Source organism: Pseudoliparis swirei, chromosome 18 (genome assembly GCF_029220125.1).
Source record: "Pseudoliparis swirei isolate HS2019 ecotype Mariana Trench chromosome 18, NWPU_hadal_v1, whole genome shotgun sequence".
Classification (NCBI taxonomy): domain Eukaryota; kingdom Metazoa; phylum Chordata; class Actinopteri; order Perciformes; family Liparidae; genus Pseudoliparis; species Pseudoliparis swirei.
This window is the reverse complement of record NC_079405.1, coordinates 8,369,489-8,385,653: the sequence shown is the minus strand read 5'-3', so window position 1 is coordinate 8,385,653 and position 16,165 is coordinate 8,369,489. Positions and strand designations below refer to the sequence as shown.

The 16,165-nt window shown below is 41.7% G+C and overlaps 1 protein-coding gene across 1 annotated transcript; it reads right to left on the bottom strand.

Moving 5' to 3' along the window:
- Window positions 1-7,104: 7,104 nt before the first annotated feature.
- On the bottom strand, window positions 7,105-14,994 carry LOC130207895 (elastase-1-like). Its single transcript, XM_056436641.1, has 5 exons — window positions 14,617-14,994; window positions 10,512-10,665; window positions 10,230-10,372; window positions 8,099-8,248; window positions 7,105-7,906 (listed from the first exon to the last, which is right to left on the bottom strand). Exons 1-5 carry the CDS (start codon window positions 14,992-14,994, stop codon window positions 7,895-7,897), a joined length of 837 nt encoding a protein of 278 aa, XP_056292616.1. The 3' UTR covers window positions 7,105-7,894.
- Window positions 14,995-16,165: the final 1,171 nt, after the last annotated feature.

Below are 16,165 nucleotides of genomic sequence, written 5' to 3'. Positions count from 1 at the left end.
AGAAAATATAAATTACAAATAAATGAAATAATAAATAATAAAACTCAATTCCTAATACACAGACTTAGACAAGAACATTTTCACCATAGCAATAAATCTGGTAAATATTTGGCAAGTCAAATTAAACAAAATAAGGAAAAAACTACAATCACAATCATTAAAGACTCAACAGGGAATTCAACAAATTCACCCGATGAAATCAATAAAATCTTCAGAAGTTTTTATGCCAAACATTATTCATCTGAAAAGGACCCACACCCAGAAGACATCCATTCATTTCTCAACAGCATTGATTTACCACAGATTAACAAAGAACAAAATAACACACTTGACTCCCCATTAACACAGGATGAACTTTGTACTGCCCTCCATCTCATGCCCAATAACCAAGCACCCGGACCTGATGGCTACCCTGCAGAGTTCTATAAACACTTTTGGTTCATCATAGCTCCACTTTTTCACAAGATGATAACAGAAATAAAACAAAATTTGCAATTCCCAGCAAGCATGAATACAGCCTGTATATCACTTCTCCTCAAACCAAACAAAGATCCAACTCTTCCATCAAGCTACCGTCCCATTTCCCTCCTCAATGTAGACATTAAAATCATCACAAAGGCACTAGCTCATAGATTAGAAAAAGTCACTCCATTTATAATTCACCCAGATCAATCCGGCTTTATCAAAGGTAGACACTCATACACTAACACACGCAGACTGTTTAATTTAATCAACTACTCATCATTACAACAAACCCGAACCATCATCGCCTCCTTAGACGCAGAAAAAGCATTCGATAAAGTAAATTGGACATTTCTCTTAAGTGCATTAAAAAGATTTGGTTTTGGGGAGTCATTTATTAACTGGGTCAAAATTCTATACACTGCACCTACAGCCACCGTCATCACCAATGGACACACCTCTCACAGCTTCACACTGCACAGGGGGACAAGGCAAGGATGCCCACTCTCCCTCACTTTTCATCATTTTCATTGAACCGCTAGCTGCTGCCATTCGTCAGAATACCATCATAAAAGGAATCCAAACACTCAATACCCATCACAAAATCAGTCTTTATGCCGATGATATATTGCTCTTCCTCCAAAAGCCATATTCATCGTTACAGGAAACTATTAAAATTATAGACACATTCTCCAAAATCTCTAACTACTCAATTAACTGGAACAAATCATTCATCCTTCCATTAGACAGTAACAGTTGGGATGGGGCAGGCCACACACCACCTATTCCTTTTGCACTGGTGTCATCACTTATTTGGGAATACATATTTCCTCCAGGCTGTCAGAGCTGTTCACACTCAACTTCACTCCACTACTTAAAACAATAACCCGTGACCTCCTCCGCTGGATGAAACTACCACTGTCACTCATGGGCAGAATAGCAACAGTTAAAATGACAATTCTTCCTAAAATAAATTACCTATTCACAATGATTCCATCTCAACCCACCCACTCCTGGTTCAAATCTCTTGACTCACTCATAACTAAATTTTACTGGAAAAATAAGACGCCAAGAATAAAACTGGCCACTTTACAACAAACAAAAAAACAAGGAGGACTTGAAGCTCCAAATTTTTCTCATTACTCACTAGCAAACCAACTTCAATACATTCTTAAATGGATCCACCCCACTCACTCAGACAACACATGGTTAGACATAGAACAGACAGTATGTAAGGACATCCAGATTTCAGACCTACCATTTCTCAGCCAATCAATCAAACGCCATCCTTGCTTCAAAATGGTAACAATAGCAGAAACTCTGACAGCCTGGTGGAAATTCCACAAAATCACTAATGTCACTTTTGCACCCTCAAATTTCACCCCTATATGGAATAATCTGGACATTCTAAGCAGTAATAAGCCTTTAAATCTCCACACATGGTCCACTAAAGGCATCACTCATTTGAAACACATCTTTAATCACAATACCCTGGTTTCATTCCCCCATTTGGTTCAGAAGTACGGCATCGGGAAAAATCACTTTCTGGAATATCTACAATTTAAATCCCTTCAAACAAAATTCAACATTAAGGCCACACATTTGGAATTACCTCCCTCAACCTCACAGTTAATTAATATCACCTCCTCAAATAAATTAATCTCAAAAATATGTAGCATAATATCACACTCTGAAATAATAACCATACCAATAATAAAATGGGAATTTGACTTGGCTATCACTCCTGATGCCGACTTCTGGACCAACATCTGTACTAATATATATTTTATGACCAAAAATAAAAATTTACAACTAATACAATATAAAATACTTCACAGAATTCACTACACTGGGCACAAAATGTTTAAAATGGGTTTCACTGCAGATATCTGTCCACATTGCATGCAAAATACTCAGGATAGTTACATTCACGCCACCTGGCACTGCACACCAGTTCAACACTTTTGGAAACAAATAACTGAGTCATTGTCTGTTTTCCTGGGCTGCCTCATCCCATTATCCCCATCACTCTGTTTACTGGGAGACATCTCATCTATAAACCTGAGCAAAACAAACTGCAAAATACTTCTCGTGGCCCTAACTATCGCCAAGAAAACAATCCTCGTGAACTGGAAATCAAGGAATAACACACATATCTCACACTGGAAAAATTTAATGTCAGAATATATTTCAATGGAACAACTCACCTCATCTATCATTTACAATACAACAGAACACCACGACATCTGGTCATCATTCACTATATTTTTACAAACATGACACCACTCCTTATTTATTAGTTAATTCATAAATGCACACGCACACACATATACACATGTACACATGCATCTGTCTTTCTTTCTTCTTCTCCTTCTAATTATTATTATGTTTGTTTTTTGTTGTTGTTGTTTTTTTTTCGTTTTTTTTCTTCATTTTTATTATTATTATTATTATTATTATTTTTTCCAGAAATACTCTGACTTTATGATGTTATGTCCATTGTTTTGTCGTCTGCATTGTTTATTGTCCTCTAGGTGTTATGTCTATGTATTGTCTTTTGTCTTAAAATAAAATTATAAAAATTTTTTTTTTTTTTAAACACTCTGCATGTGTGCTTGACAAGTTTTTCCTCTGACTCTAAATCTTCACATCTTGACAGCAACTTGTGATAATAATGCAAACGGTTAGGACACAAATGCACCGTGGGAGTTTGTGGGAGCCCTCTCTCATTAATGTTGTCCTCTTGCCACAGTGGAAGTCTCTGTCCGAGGAAAAGCAGGCCAAGTACTACGAACAGGCCGACGGTGAGAAGCGTCTCCACGCTCAGTGCCACCCTGACTGGACCCCCGGCAACAACTACGTATGTACAACTCGTGTTTACGCCAGAATACTAGAGCTCACGAAGCAAAGTCACTGAAAGAGTCTTGTTCGGATCAGCACACGTCGGGTGGAAAGTCTAACGTGTTTTGTTCTTGTGTAGGGAGTAAAGCGAAAGAGAGACCGGAGCAGGGCCGGCAAACTGGCAGCCAAACTGTCTGAAGGTAAGACAATCCTCTGAGGATCACAGCTCGTCTTCATGTGAAACGGATGATAACTGTAATGACAGGCTCATATTGGACTTGGATAGATCAGACAGTCAGCAGACATAGAATAAGAAGCTTTTACCATGTTCTACCAAGTTGTAGAGGATTGATCAGTGTTGTTGTTGGTTGGTCCTGCAGCTTCTACCTCAGCAGACGTCACCCAGCCGGCCAAGAAGCAGCATGCGGCCTCAGTGTGCACACAAGTGGTGGAGGCTCCTCCCAGAAATGTCACGGGGTAGTGGAGACCGTCCACTTCCGGGGTCCTGAAGGACAGTGAGGTTAGTATATTCTCTCTGTGTCCCAACAATATTCCCTTCAGGCTAAGAGGAAACTCTTAATGATCAAGTTGAATCAATCAGAATCATGAAAGGGGGTTCTCCTGAACCTCAGGGTTCTCCCTCAATCCCAAAAAATGAAATACACAAATTAAAAATATAATTAATGTTCTTTGTTTCTGCCTCACTGGTTTAATATAATCAGTATTAATATAATTGCGTGGCATGATGTTGACTGTAAAGAAGTACTGGTATCTGTTAACGTTGTGATTCTTAACTAAACTTTACTTTCCGCAGCCCGATGAACATCAAGTTGACGTCTGAAGACGAGGGTTCAGACGAAGACCTGAACGACCTGGAAGCCGAACTCAGCCGCGTCTTTCTTGAACCTTCGTCTTAGAACACAGTGGGTTGTCAAATCATAGATGACTCACTGGAGTTAGTTTGTACATTTTTTTGTTAGTTAGTTTGTACGTTAATTTGTAAGTTGGTTATGGTAATGGCTATCACAGGGACAGTTAATAAGTGAGTTAATTAGTTAGTTAGATAGATAGTAAGTGACCCAGAGGGGCGGAGGAGTATTACTCACCTCTCAGAGCCCTGGTCACCACCACCAGCTGACTTCATGAGGTCTCAGGTCCTGGACTCTGCTACACTGACTTCATGAGGTCTCAGGTCCAGGACTCTGCTACACTGACTTCATGAGGTCTCAGGTCCAGGACTCTGCTACACTGACTTCATGAGGTCTCAGGTCCTGGACTCTGCTACATCGACTTCATGAGGTCTCAGGTCCAGGACTCTGCTACACTGACTCCATGAGGTCTCAGGTCCAGGACTCTGTTACACTGACTTCATGAGGTCTCAGGTCCTGGACTCTGCTACACTGACTTCATGAGGTCTCAGGTCCTGGACTCTGCTACACTGACTTGAGAGGCGTCCAGCTGCCACACAAGGAAGGAAAGTGGCCTTCTGTCCTAGAATGGTGTTGAGCATGGAGCTCTCCCTCGTCTTCATTTGAGTCACTTACTATCTATCTAACCAACTAATTAACTCACTTATTAACTGTCCCTGTGATAGTCATTACCAGGCTAAACCACTTTTGACTTACAAACTAACTAACTAACCAACTGACTAACTCCCTTACTAACTAACAAACTGACTAACTCCCTTACTCACTAACCAACTAACTCCCTTACTAACGAACCAACTTGATGTTCATTTGTGTTTAATTGATGCCTTTGTTCTCTCGAAAGATTTGTTGTGTAATTTTTTTTGATTGTTGTTGATTAATTGATGTTCATTTGTTTAATTTATGTCGGGGGCCAATAAATACAAGGTTGCATTTAAAAGCAGTTTGTTCTCGTGTCTTATTTGTATCAATAAACGCGTCACCTCCAGTAGTCAGCGGTGCATACCAACGGTCCTCTACCGGGTCGGACCCGGCACCATCAGGCGCTCCAGCCCAACATCAGAATCCTCCGGTGGTCAGGCTGCTCCTACTTGGTCGGAGAGCTGCGTAGCTCGTTATTTAAATGATAATGCGGTCAGAAGATCTGTTCTACACAGACTCCAGCCTTTCTGGAGAAGGATCCAGAGCAGTAAACATAAACATGTGTGTTAGTTCATGTTGGCGTCCAAAACACCAGAGCCCAACGGGCACAACTTTGTATTTTTAGGCCATTTCCATTCTCTATTTTTTAGGTTTAGCCAGTGCTTATTATAACATTGTACAACACACACGCATCTCTACAACAAAGATAAATGCTGCAGGAATCAGATGATCCACCAGGTTGTGAACAAACCATTTCTTCAGCGTGATCAGTGATCGTGATCAGTGAGTTATCTAACACATTTTTTAGTTAGATAACTCGTATAGGTAATTGAATAGTCTGAAGTAAAATGTTCAGATTGTAATTATAACATATTTTTCTAAACATTGTTTACACTTTAGGTAACACCAATGACAAAGAAATCCATACATTTATTATTCATTAAAATGTATAAAAATAATTAAAAAATACATTAAATTTAACTTTTTGTAAATGTATCAACTTAGTGACAAGTTAGTTAATATTATCTAATAAGTGTTTGGCTTTTAATGAGAAATGCATTTCAGAAGATCTGTACCAGGCAGATCCAGCCCGGTCCAATGGACCCTACGAGACGTGAAGTCACAAAGACTCCTCTTGAAGTCAGCTTATTTCAAAGTGGCAATTTAGCAATAATAACATATTTTTGTTTACTCTTTGCAATGAAAACGGTCTCTTAGCACACCCCTCTTCAATGAGCAGTATTTAATGATCCATGTTTTTGACAGTTATGGTTTTAATTTTTAAATCAATTCGGCACCCAAAGGTCGTCACAGACGTTGCAGCACTGCTGTCTGAACACATCTACTGCTCTTAAGTTTAATTTTGCATCCATTTTATAATGCTTTTATCAATCTGAAAATGACCACTGCCTGTTGTTGTCCCCCAACACAAAAAAATGAAGCAAGTGAACCTCTCCCTGGCTGAGTCCGTGGTCCCCGCCTGCTTCAAGAGATCCACTATTGTCCCTGTGCCCAAGAATGCTTCTCCAGCATGTATGAATGACTACCGACCGGTGGCCCTCACCTCGGTGGTCATGAAATGCTTTGAGAGGCTGATAAAGGACTACATCTGCGCCTTCCTCCCTTCCTCCATGGACCCGCTGCAGTTTGCTTATCGCCCAAACAGATCCACAGATGATGCTGTCTCCCAGGTACTGCACACCACACTCTCTCATCTGGACAGCCAGAGGGGGCTATGTGAGACTGCTGTTCATTGATTATAGTTCAGCTTTCAACACCATAGTCCTCCAGACTGGCCGCAAGCTGATTGAGCTGGGACTGAACACCCCTGTGTGCTTGGATCCTGGACTTCCTGACTGCCAGGCCACAGGTGGTCAGGGTGGGCAGACACACCTCAAATCCCTCACCCTGAACACAGGATCCCCAGGGTTGCGTCCTCAGCCCCTACTGTACTCCCTGTACACACATGACTGTGTGGCCAGGTTCAGCTCAACACCATCATCAAGTTTGCGGATGACACAGTGGTGGTGGGCCTGATCTCCGACAACGGAGAAGGCCTACCTGGAGGAAGTTGCTGATCTGTCACTCTGGTGCCAGGACAACAGCCTCATCATGAATGTCACCAAAACTAAGGAGCTGATTGTGGACTTTAGGAGGTACAACAACAGAGGACGTACTCACCACTGGGGATTAACGGGACTACTGTGGAGAGGGTGAGCGGGTATAAATACCTGGGAGTCCACATCACCGAGGATCTGACATGGTCAACGAACACAGACACTCTGGTGAGAAAGGCAAGGCAGCGCCTCTACCACCTCAGGCAGCTGAGGAAATTTAAAGTTTCCCAGAGGATCCTTCAGTCCTTCTACTCTGGAGCTGTAGAGAGCGTCCTGACAGGAAGCATCACAGCCTGGTTTGGCAACTGCTCCGCTCAGGACAGGAAGGCTCTGCAGAGTAGTGCGTTCGGCTGAACGCACTATTGGAACTACACTCCCCACCCTGCAGGACTTGTACACCAGGAGGTGCAGAACCAGAGCCGGCAGGATCATGAAGGATCCTCACCACCCCAACAACAGACTGTTTCAGCTGCTGCGGTCAGGCAGGCGCCTCCGTAGTCACGCTGCAAGAACAGAGAGACTGAGACGGAGTTTCTTTCCTCAGGCCATCAGGATTGTGAACTCCGACCTCACCAGGACCCCCACATAGACCCACACAACTGCCCCTCTTAGGCACACACACACACACACACACACACACACACACACACACACACACACTTACTGTAAATATTGTGTTGTTTTTTATTGTAAATAGTGTGTACTTGTTGCCCTTGCACATTCCTGCTGAGCATTGCCACTTTCATTTCACTGCACACCCTGTGTGTGTATGTGACAAATAAAACATCTTGAATCTTGAATCTTGAAAGTATTATACAACAGGATATTTTATTCTGTTGGAGAACATGCAAAAAACGGAGAACAATCCAGAGTGGGCTCCCGTCTCCACGGAGATAATTTTTCTTCTCAACCCATGATCTGGCAAAGCAAAGAAAAAAATAATCATTATGTGATCATCTTTGATAATTCCATGATGCTGAAAAGATATGTATTGTAAGGCAGAAAGAACACCATGGAACAGCACTCATGCGTGAACATTACATTGTGCTGTTTTATGTCATATCATTGAATGATCTTTGATTCCGATATAGTTTAGCGTGTTATACTGACGCTGTTCATCCAGCTGATGTAGGAAGAGACACGGGTGAAGACGGTGGGCTTCTTGGTGGCGTTGCAGCCAGCGGACGACACAAAGCTGGTAACCCCGTGGACGACCCACCTCCCGTTCACGCTGCAGTTCAGGGGGCCACCGGAGTCACCCTGGATTCAGAGAGAACACGGGCAAACATCAGAGGACAACAATGACAAACTTTCAGCAAACCTAGTTGCAAATGCCCCTTTAAAAAAAAAAATACATTGAAGTAACTTGCTGCATCTTGCTTCTCATATCTTCTTTTGATCTCAGACAGCTTTAAGCGAGTTTGTGCAGAGCATGAATTTGCAATAGTTTGACACTTGAGCTTAAGCACTAGTCTGGACCACATGACCTCCAAAATGTCTTCCATGACAGGAAGGGCTCAGGCAGTGGGGGGGATGTTCAGTTTCTCTTTGCCGTGAAGGAGTGGGACTGAATTTTGACTGAGTGTTTTTCCCAGTCTGCTCGTACATCTTTCCTGCTGTCTTATTTGCAGAGTGACGAAGAGGTTTGGAGACAACTGGAGACACTGGGTTCACAATTCGAGCTGGAACGAATCTGCACTCCACAAATAGGAACCTTTTTATAAAGGGTTTAGAAGTTAATTAAAGCCCCATAATGGAGTTTTTCCCTTTTAGCGCCCCCTTCAGTTTTGGAGATATTTAACGTTTACTTCAGTGTCGTAAATACCCAGTTACGATAGATGCAGCCTCACATACACTTGTATTGATGACCAGACGAAGTCAGAAACCAAGAAATGATGTCAACCGATAAGTTAAGAATATTCAAAGATTTTACATAAATATGACTGCATAGTTTTATTCATTGTGATATCGGAGATGAATGCTAACATAACCAAAAGATTGACAACATTTAGTTGAGATGAAATACCGATCGCGTTTTCAGCCTATATACGTTGTTTTCTAAATGTTTGAATGTGGAGTACGTGTGATCGAATACAATATTGTTGACAACACCAAAAAGCTAAATATTCATAATTTACATTGGAACGTGTAATTCATTACAAGAGACTTCGCTTGCCCTTATACTGTAGCTGCGGCGTGGACTGGCACTATATGACATTAGTAATCACTGCCAGAAAGCAGGTCGAAGTACATCCGCCCCGGATCGGGCGGCCCCAGAATCCTACATAGCGGAGTTATTTCCCCACAGACCCCCGATGGCAATAGCGGAGACACAAATCGCCATATTAAAAGTCATTGTAGCGGCACAATTTTTTTCAAGCTGTTATTTTAAGGTACAATTGTTGCATAATGTTACTTTAAAAGGCCTTATGACTTTGTTTCGTGAATCACTTTTAATGTGTCGTATATACATTATAAGCCAGCAACAACATATGGGTTGTAAGGATGAGACTAATTGCTTCGGTCCGTGTTTGTCCTTTCCATTTCCTAATAATGCTGGTAAAAATATTAGTCATCCCTTAAAAAAAATTATATAAGTTGTCTGGGTCCAGATCCTTTGCAGCTTTTTTCCACAGCAAGGTATGTGGTCATATAGTCCAGTCAGCCAACATGGGCAACCCAAAGGTATTTCTTATTTATGGCTTAACACTGATTTATAAAGCTTTGGTAAATAATTGATTTAATTAACTTGTAAATCTTATATAAAGAAAGAAATCGGCATCCTGAAATAGTTGTTAAGCTCCAGGGATGCTGGACAAATGTTTTGCTCCCTCAATTAAAGGAGGACAACCAATTTTACACATCAAAGTCTGTTTACAGGTCTATGGAAGCACTATTGCACATATGAAACGTGTTTGCCAGAAGGAGCTGAGCGAACTGAGTCAAATAAACAGCGTTGGATGGAGAGGAAGACTGAAAGATAGAAAATAAAAATAAATTAGGCGACTCAAGGTTACTTTAGCTGCTACTGGCATAACTAAGTTGTTGTTGAAGGTCGATTGGGTAATGTTGGCAGCAGGTTTTGACAAGGAAGAATGATTATAGAAAAAAAGAAGGTTTTTATAAATGTCCATCCCGAGTTTGACAATATTATAGGAGTAGAATCCTCGGTGGTGTACTGATACTAATACTACATGTTGGGCCATACACTGTCTAAGTGTCTACGACCTCATCGGCTTACCTGGCAACCAGAGTTTCTTCCACCACCAGCACAGACCATGGAGTTCTTCACAGTGCTGCCCCACCATCCATAGCTGGTGCAGGTCTTGTAATCAACAATGGGCAGGGAGGCCTGCTTCAGCTGGGCAGACAGCTGACCTCCAGCTGAGGAGACACGCATACAACTGTGATAAAGCCTATAATAACCACGCATTGTTATGTCATGTTATTTCTTGATTACTTTCTCACGGTACGTAAAAATCCTGAAGGGAACATGCCAATAATGTCATTATGTCCGATTCACTCTGGGTGCGACCCCAGCCAGAGATGTAGCAGGGGTTGTTGTGGGGCAGGACCTGACCGTTGGGGGGAAGAGCGGCGAGCTGGACGTCGCTGTTGAGAGAGGCATCAGAGGACAGACGCAGCAGAGCGAGTACGAACGTTACATCTTTTCCCCGCTAACTCCGTTGTTTACTTCCGCTGGGTGTCACACTGTCAAGTTCCGATGTTGGATAAGAGTTGTTTTTTTGTTTCCGCCTTTAAAAAAAAAAATGTTTCTCTCCTCTCTACGTCAACTGATGTTTGAGTTATTTCAAAGACAATCATTTAACATAAAAAATACAACTTTAGCCGGTAGATAAAAGTAACAATGAACCTGTAAACAATTATCAGCAAGAGAGCAAATGAAGGAAAACACCCTCATGAGAAGGAGTCAACATGAAGGTCTCAGTCTCCTGCTTCAGCTCAAGCTGCTCTCCCTCCTGGCTGGTGCAGAGTTCCTCCTGTTCCTCTTTAATCTGTGGAGGCTCTGGGTCCGTTTGGTCCAGACTGAAGCTCCTCTGCTGAATACAGAGCTGCTGCTCACAGAGAACCTCCTCAAATGCCATGTGTCTCATTCAGGCCATCAATGCAGCACCCTATGGAGTCGTTGGTGTACTTGTCTACTCAGACCCTTTGGACATCAACGATGGTCTCATGTCGGACAGCAATGAGACGTTATTGTTTTACCTCCGCGAAGACTACTAACGTTACATCGTGTCCCTGCTAACTCCGTTGTTTACTTCCGCTGGGTGTCACACTGTCAAGTTCCGACATTAGAAACGAGTTGTTTTTTCCCCCTTCCGCCTCTTCACATTCGTTTCTCCTTTCTACGTCAGCTGATATCTTCGAGTTATTTCAAATAAAAAGATTTAAGATAGAACATAAAAAAACATTTGTTGTAATGCTGGAGGAACCCTGTAGCAATGACCCTCTGTAATCGTACACAATTGCTTTCAGCCAAAGAGCTGTTGGAGGAAAACACCCTCATGAGTAGGAGTCAACATGAAGGTCTCAGTCTCCTGCTTCAAGTCAAGCTGCTCTTCCTCCTGACTGGTGCAGAGTCCCTCCTGTTCCTCTTTAATCTGTGGAGGCTCTGGGTCCTCTTGGTCCAGACTAGAGCTCCTTCTCCTGATTACATCACTGGGATCAGTCCTATTCCAAATCAACTAATAGTTTTCTGTTCTCATAATAAACATGTATATGGTGTTGACAAAGAACAATGGTGGTATTGTTTTTCTGTCTGGGAATGAGGACAGCAGAAGGGCACTGCAGAGCTATTATAGCAGAATGATGCAATTCCAGAGCTACCAACTCTCACGGTTTCGCCGTGTGACACACGCTTTTGCATGTTTTCACACGCTCTCACGCCACACAACCAATTTCTCACGGCAAAAGAAATTCTGATTTTGGGCCGAGGCGCGTTGGTTTCTTTTCAAACTCCGCGACGATAGATGGCGCTAAGGAGCGCATCTGTAAACCTATTCGCTGCATAGACATCCTATTTACCCCAAAGAGTCCCGAAGTTAGCAACAGAAGAAGATTTTCAAACAGACATAACGAGCAGAGACTACGGTATGTTAATGCAGGGCTCTCAAGTGTCACGCATTGAGCGTGAGACTCACGCATTTCGGTCTTACGTCACGCACTCCCGCCACACATTGTATTTCTCACGCTGAAAAAACTCAGCTATTTAATGTTTTAATGTGCCGCAGCACGCAAACATGAGCTGGCCGCGCTGCCCTCACCATGGAGGAATCAAGCGCTCCCCTGGAGTTCTGCTGCGAGGTGCCACTTATCAGCCAATCAAAAAAAATAAGTAGGCTACACAATAGCCAATCAGAAGAAAAAAAACGTATCTGGGTAAGATTTCATCCAGCAACCAATGAAAATAATGCATCCTGGATAGATATGTCACTCTTGCCTGTCTTCAAAACTTAAAAGCCCTGTTAATGACATGTGGTTCAATTTAGTACTCACTCTCTTAAACTTTAAATCTTGAAATAATTCGTTGTGTTTGTGCGTGTGATTTTGTGTGGTGATGTAAACTCAGCTGTCATAACAAGCAGCAGGAGAGCATCGTGTTAACCTATTGGTATCCTGCATGCTCAACACATCATAGCATTGTTTATTAAGGCTGCCCACATAGCATTTATCTTTTTATTTGCAGGCCTAGGAAAAGGACCCTCTAAAAAAAATTCCAAACAGCACTTTGAACAAGTAAGATGTATTATAAAGAATATAACATAAAGACAAGACATTTGTGCAATAGAATTAGGCATGTTTTTGTAAATGAGAGTAGAGTTATTAAAAAACATTTTAATTCTTTAAGGTAGCAAAGATGCTTCGTAAAAGACCATGCCAGGCCAGAATGCAGGGTACAACATGGGTACAACACCACATTAATTCAAATGTCCTGATATTTGAGCCACCAACGTGTGTGGCTGCGTGCGCGGCAACATTTTGGTCACCCCTGACAAAATCTCACTCCAAGGTTTTTTGAAAAGTTGGCAGCTCTGCAATTCAATATGGCAATCAGGAATTTGATATGCAAGTCTTCACAGCAACAAGAGATGAAAGAAAAAAGTCAATGGTATGGGTCTACAAATACAACAGTATGCTGAGGTGGAGCGATTTAATTGTTTACAAGGTTCACAGTGATGCATAGTTTAACAAGAAAACAGATTGAAGGCACTATATAAATTTTCGTTCGTAAAAATCTTAATCAGCAAACTAACTATAGCTGTTAAATAAAAGGGAGTGGCAGGAAGTCTTAAAAGTGTCACACAAAAATAAATATATGTTTGTGAGGTTGATTCATCCAGTGGGAATATGACTCTTCCCAAAAGCTTTGTTGTTAATTTTTCACAAACACAGAGACGGTGGACTAACTATCGTTGTCATGAAAGTATCATTTGAAGCCCTGCTCCGAAATATTGTGGTTGTTACGTTTTTGATAGTTTCTCAAAAAGGGCAAATAGTCGAATAAATTGAGAGAAAAATATATATATATATATATATATACTCTTTTTCGTTTTATACGAAGAACAATTAAATCGTGCTTCTCCTCATGCTGTGATGTTTGCTTTTCATCTGATATCCAGTTTATCTTTTCTGACAGCTATGTTCTCCCTCTGTGCTACATCTCATAACTTCAGATTGACTTTAAATAATTTTGGAGGTGTTTGCTTTGAAAATGTGTTTGATTTGAAAGTGATTCGACAAACTTTCATTCGGCGAATGTATTAAAAAAAATGTTATGAATGAAGGCATCATTCAGAGAGGCCGCTCAAAAGTCTGGATTTGCTTTTGTTTTTTTGTGATTTTCCGGCAGGGAATCGATAGAAGGAAGGACTCCAGCCCTCCGGCTTTTACAAGAACAAAAAGCATAATAAAGCACCCTCTCAAGAACTGACTGTATGAGAGATAAACAGTTGAATCTGAATTTTTCAACCCTCGACCCTCGGAGGAAATAATTTGTATTTTAATGTCATTTAGAGATGCGCACACTGTTTCTGATTCTCAATATTTGAATTAGTAGTATAATTGAATAATGTTTGTAACGCCTGGGTATGCCGATACAAAAAAAGGTATTGTTCATTGTTCAGCTTATATTAATACAAATATTTGTGCAATTATTAGTTATTTATATGCAATCGGCAGTGTGATACAAGCGTATTATGGAGTTTGCTATCTACAATGTGTTCCGTGTACAAATTCATGTCAAATTTGGGCTTTTAGTTTGATTGTATTTTAAGAGTGAATGCTATTTTGTAAGTCTTTTCTGTGTTACACAAGTACTTCATGGGGTAATGTGCCTTTTATTACCCGTTTTAGATCCTCTTTTCATCACTTTTTCAATTCAGTTTATTTTATGTAGGGGGTGGGGGGAGAGAGGTGGGGGGGGGGATTCTTTACCATACTGCCAATGTTAAAGGCTCTAAAATAAGAAGCATATTTGATTATTACAACACTATAATACATACTGATAGTGGTGTCTATGAGTCACAATAGTTAATACATTCTGATTCATGTGAAGTCTGGAGCTCCTGAGCCGTCAGTAACCCGGCCTTGGTTATGATCCTCCTGACCTTGTCGGTGTTACAGTTGTAGTAAGGAGGTGGGCCAGAAAGTGGGTCAGGAGGTGGGCCAGCTCCACTGTTAACCGACCTGAGGTTACCAGGGGATGTGAGATGTACAAATTGGGAGGAGGAGGTTGTTTCTGGGGATGGGGAAAGGGGCATGTTGGAGGCCGTAGCCCAGGAAAATGGCAATTGGGTTGGCGGAGGTAGTGAGGAGGTCCCACGCCGCAGCCGGAATGGGTCAGGAGGGTAGAGGCCACACCTCCTGAACCCATCCACCACTACTCTCCGATCCTTCACCCGCTGGTATGTGTCTCTTAGGACCCTTGAAAACTCCATAGAAACCAGGAAGGAGATGCTCACTATCTCCATAAAGCTACGACACATCAGGCCTGTATTATCCCTCCCTCTGTCTGCCAGCAGCAGAGGGAACAATTCAAATCAGTCAATGTGCTGTTCATAAGTGGATGCCTAGAATCCATACGATAGCATCCTGTGGTATGTTTTGTATTATAAGATGTTGAATACATATAATTAATGCAGAAGGTTCCTATCATTTAGTCATGGGAAGACCTACGTCTGTGTTTTTAATATTACTATTGTGTGGCTTTTGCAGGTTCACAGGGGAGGTGTATAGTATGTTATATTTATTATAATGCATTGGACCAATTCACATGAAGATAAAATGAAAATAAAAATATCTTGACGAAACCTGAAAATATTCTGGTGTCCAGGTGATTGCTAATTAATTTTAAGTTCGCCAACAGGGGGAAAGATGAACTAATTCATGTTTTCTCGCGTAACATAGGCCAACTTTTTTCAGATTTACGATTTATGGATTTAGTTAGTCTATTTTGTTACTTTTTTAAATTAATATATATATACACACATTGCCGTGGTTGTGATTTACATGAATTTATGCTGCATTGTCATAGTTGCAATCCATACATGACCCAATATTTGAAACATTTACCAGCCATTTAATAACAGCCATGAATTTAATGGGCATTCGTTTGAATATGAGCTGCACGGTGGTGTAGTGGCTAGCACTGTCGCCTCACAGCAAGAGGGCCGCGGGTTCAATTCTCGGTCGGGTCGGTCCTTCTGTGTGGAGTTTGTATGTTCTCCCCGTGGCAGCGTGGGTTCCCTCTGGGTTCTCCGGCTTCCTCCCACAGTCCAAAGACATGCAGCAGGTTAATTGATGTCAAATTGCCCATAGGTGTGAATGCTTGTATGTCTCTGTGTGCCCTGAGATGGACTGGCGGCCTGTCCAGGGTGTCCCCTGCCTTCACCCTATGTCAGCTGGGATTGGCTCCAGCGCCCCGTGACCCTGATGAGGATGAAGCGGTATTGATAATGGATGGATTCATTTGAATATAAAGCGTTTTTTACATGCGCTCAACAGCATCCATTTTCTTTCTTTAAGATCTTGGTTGGTTTCATTCAAAACAAACATGCTACTATTGTCTTTCATCTAAGGCCGGTGCAGGTGTTTGGGTGTCTGCCAGACAATGCAGGCATTAGCTGCATTTAAAGTTGATCCCGCAGCATTATTAAG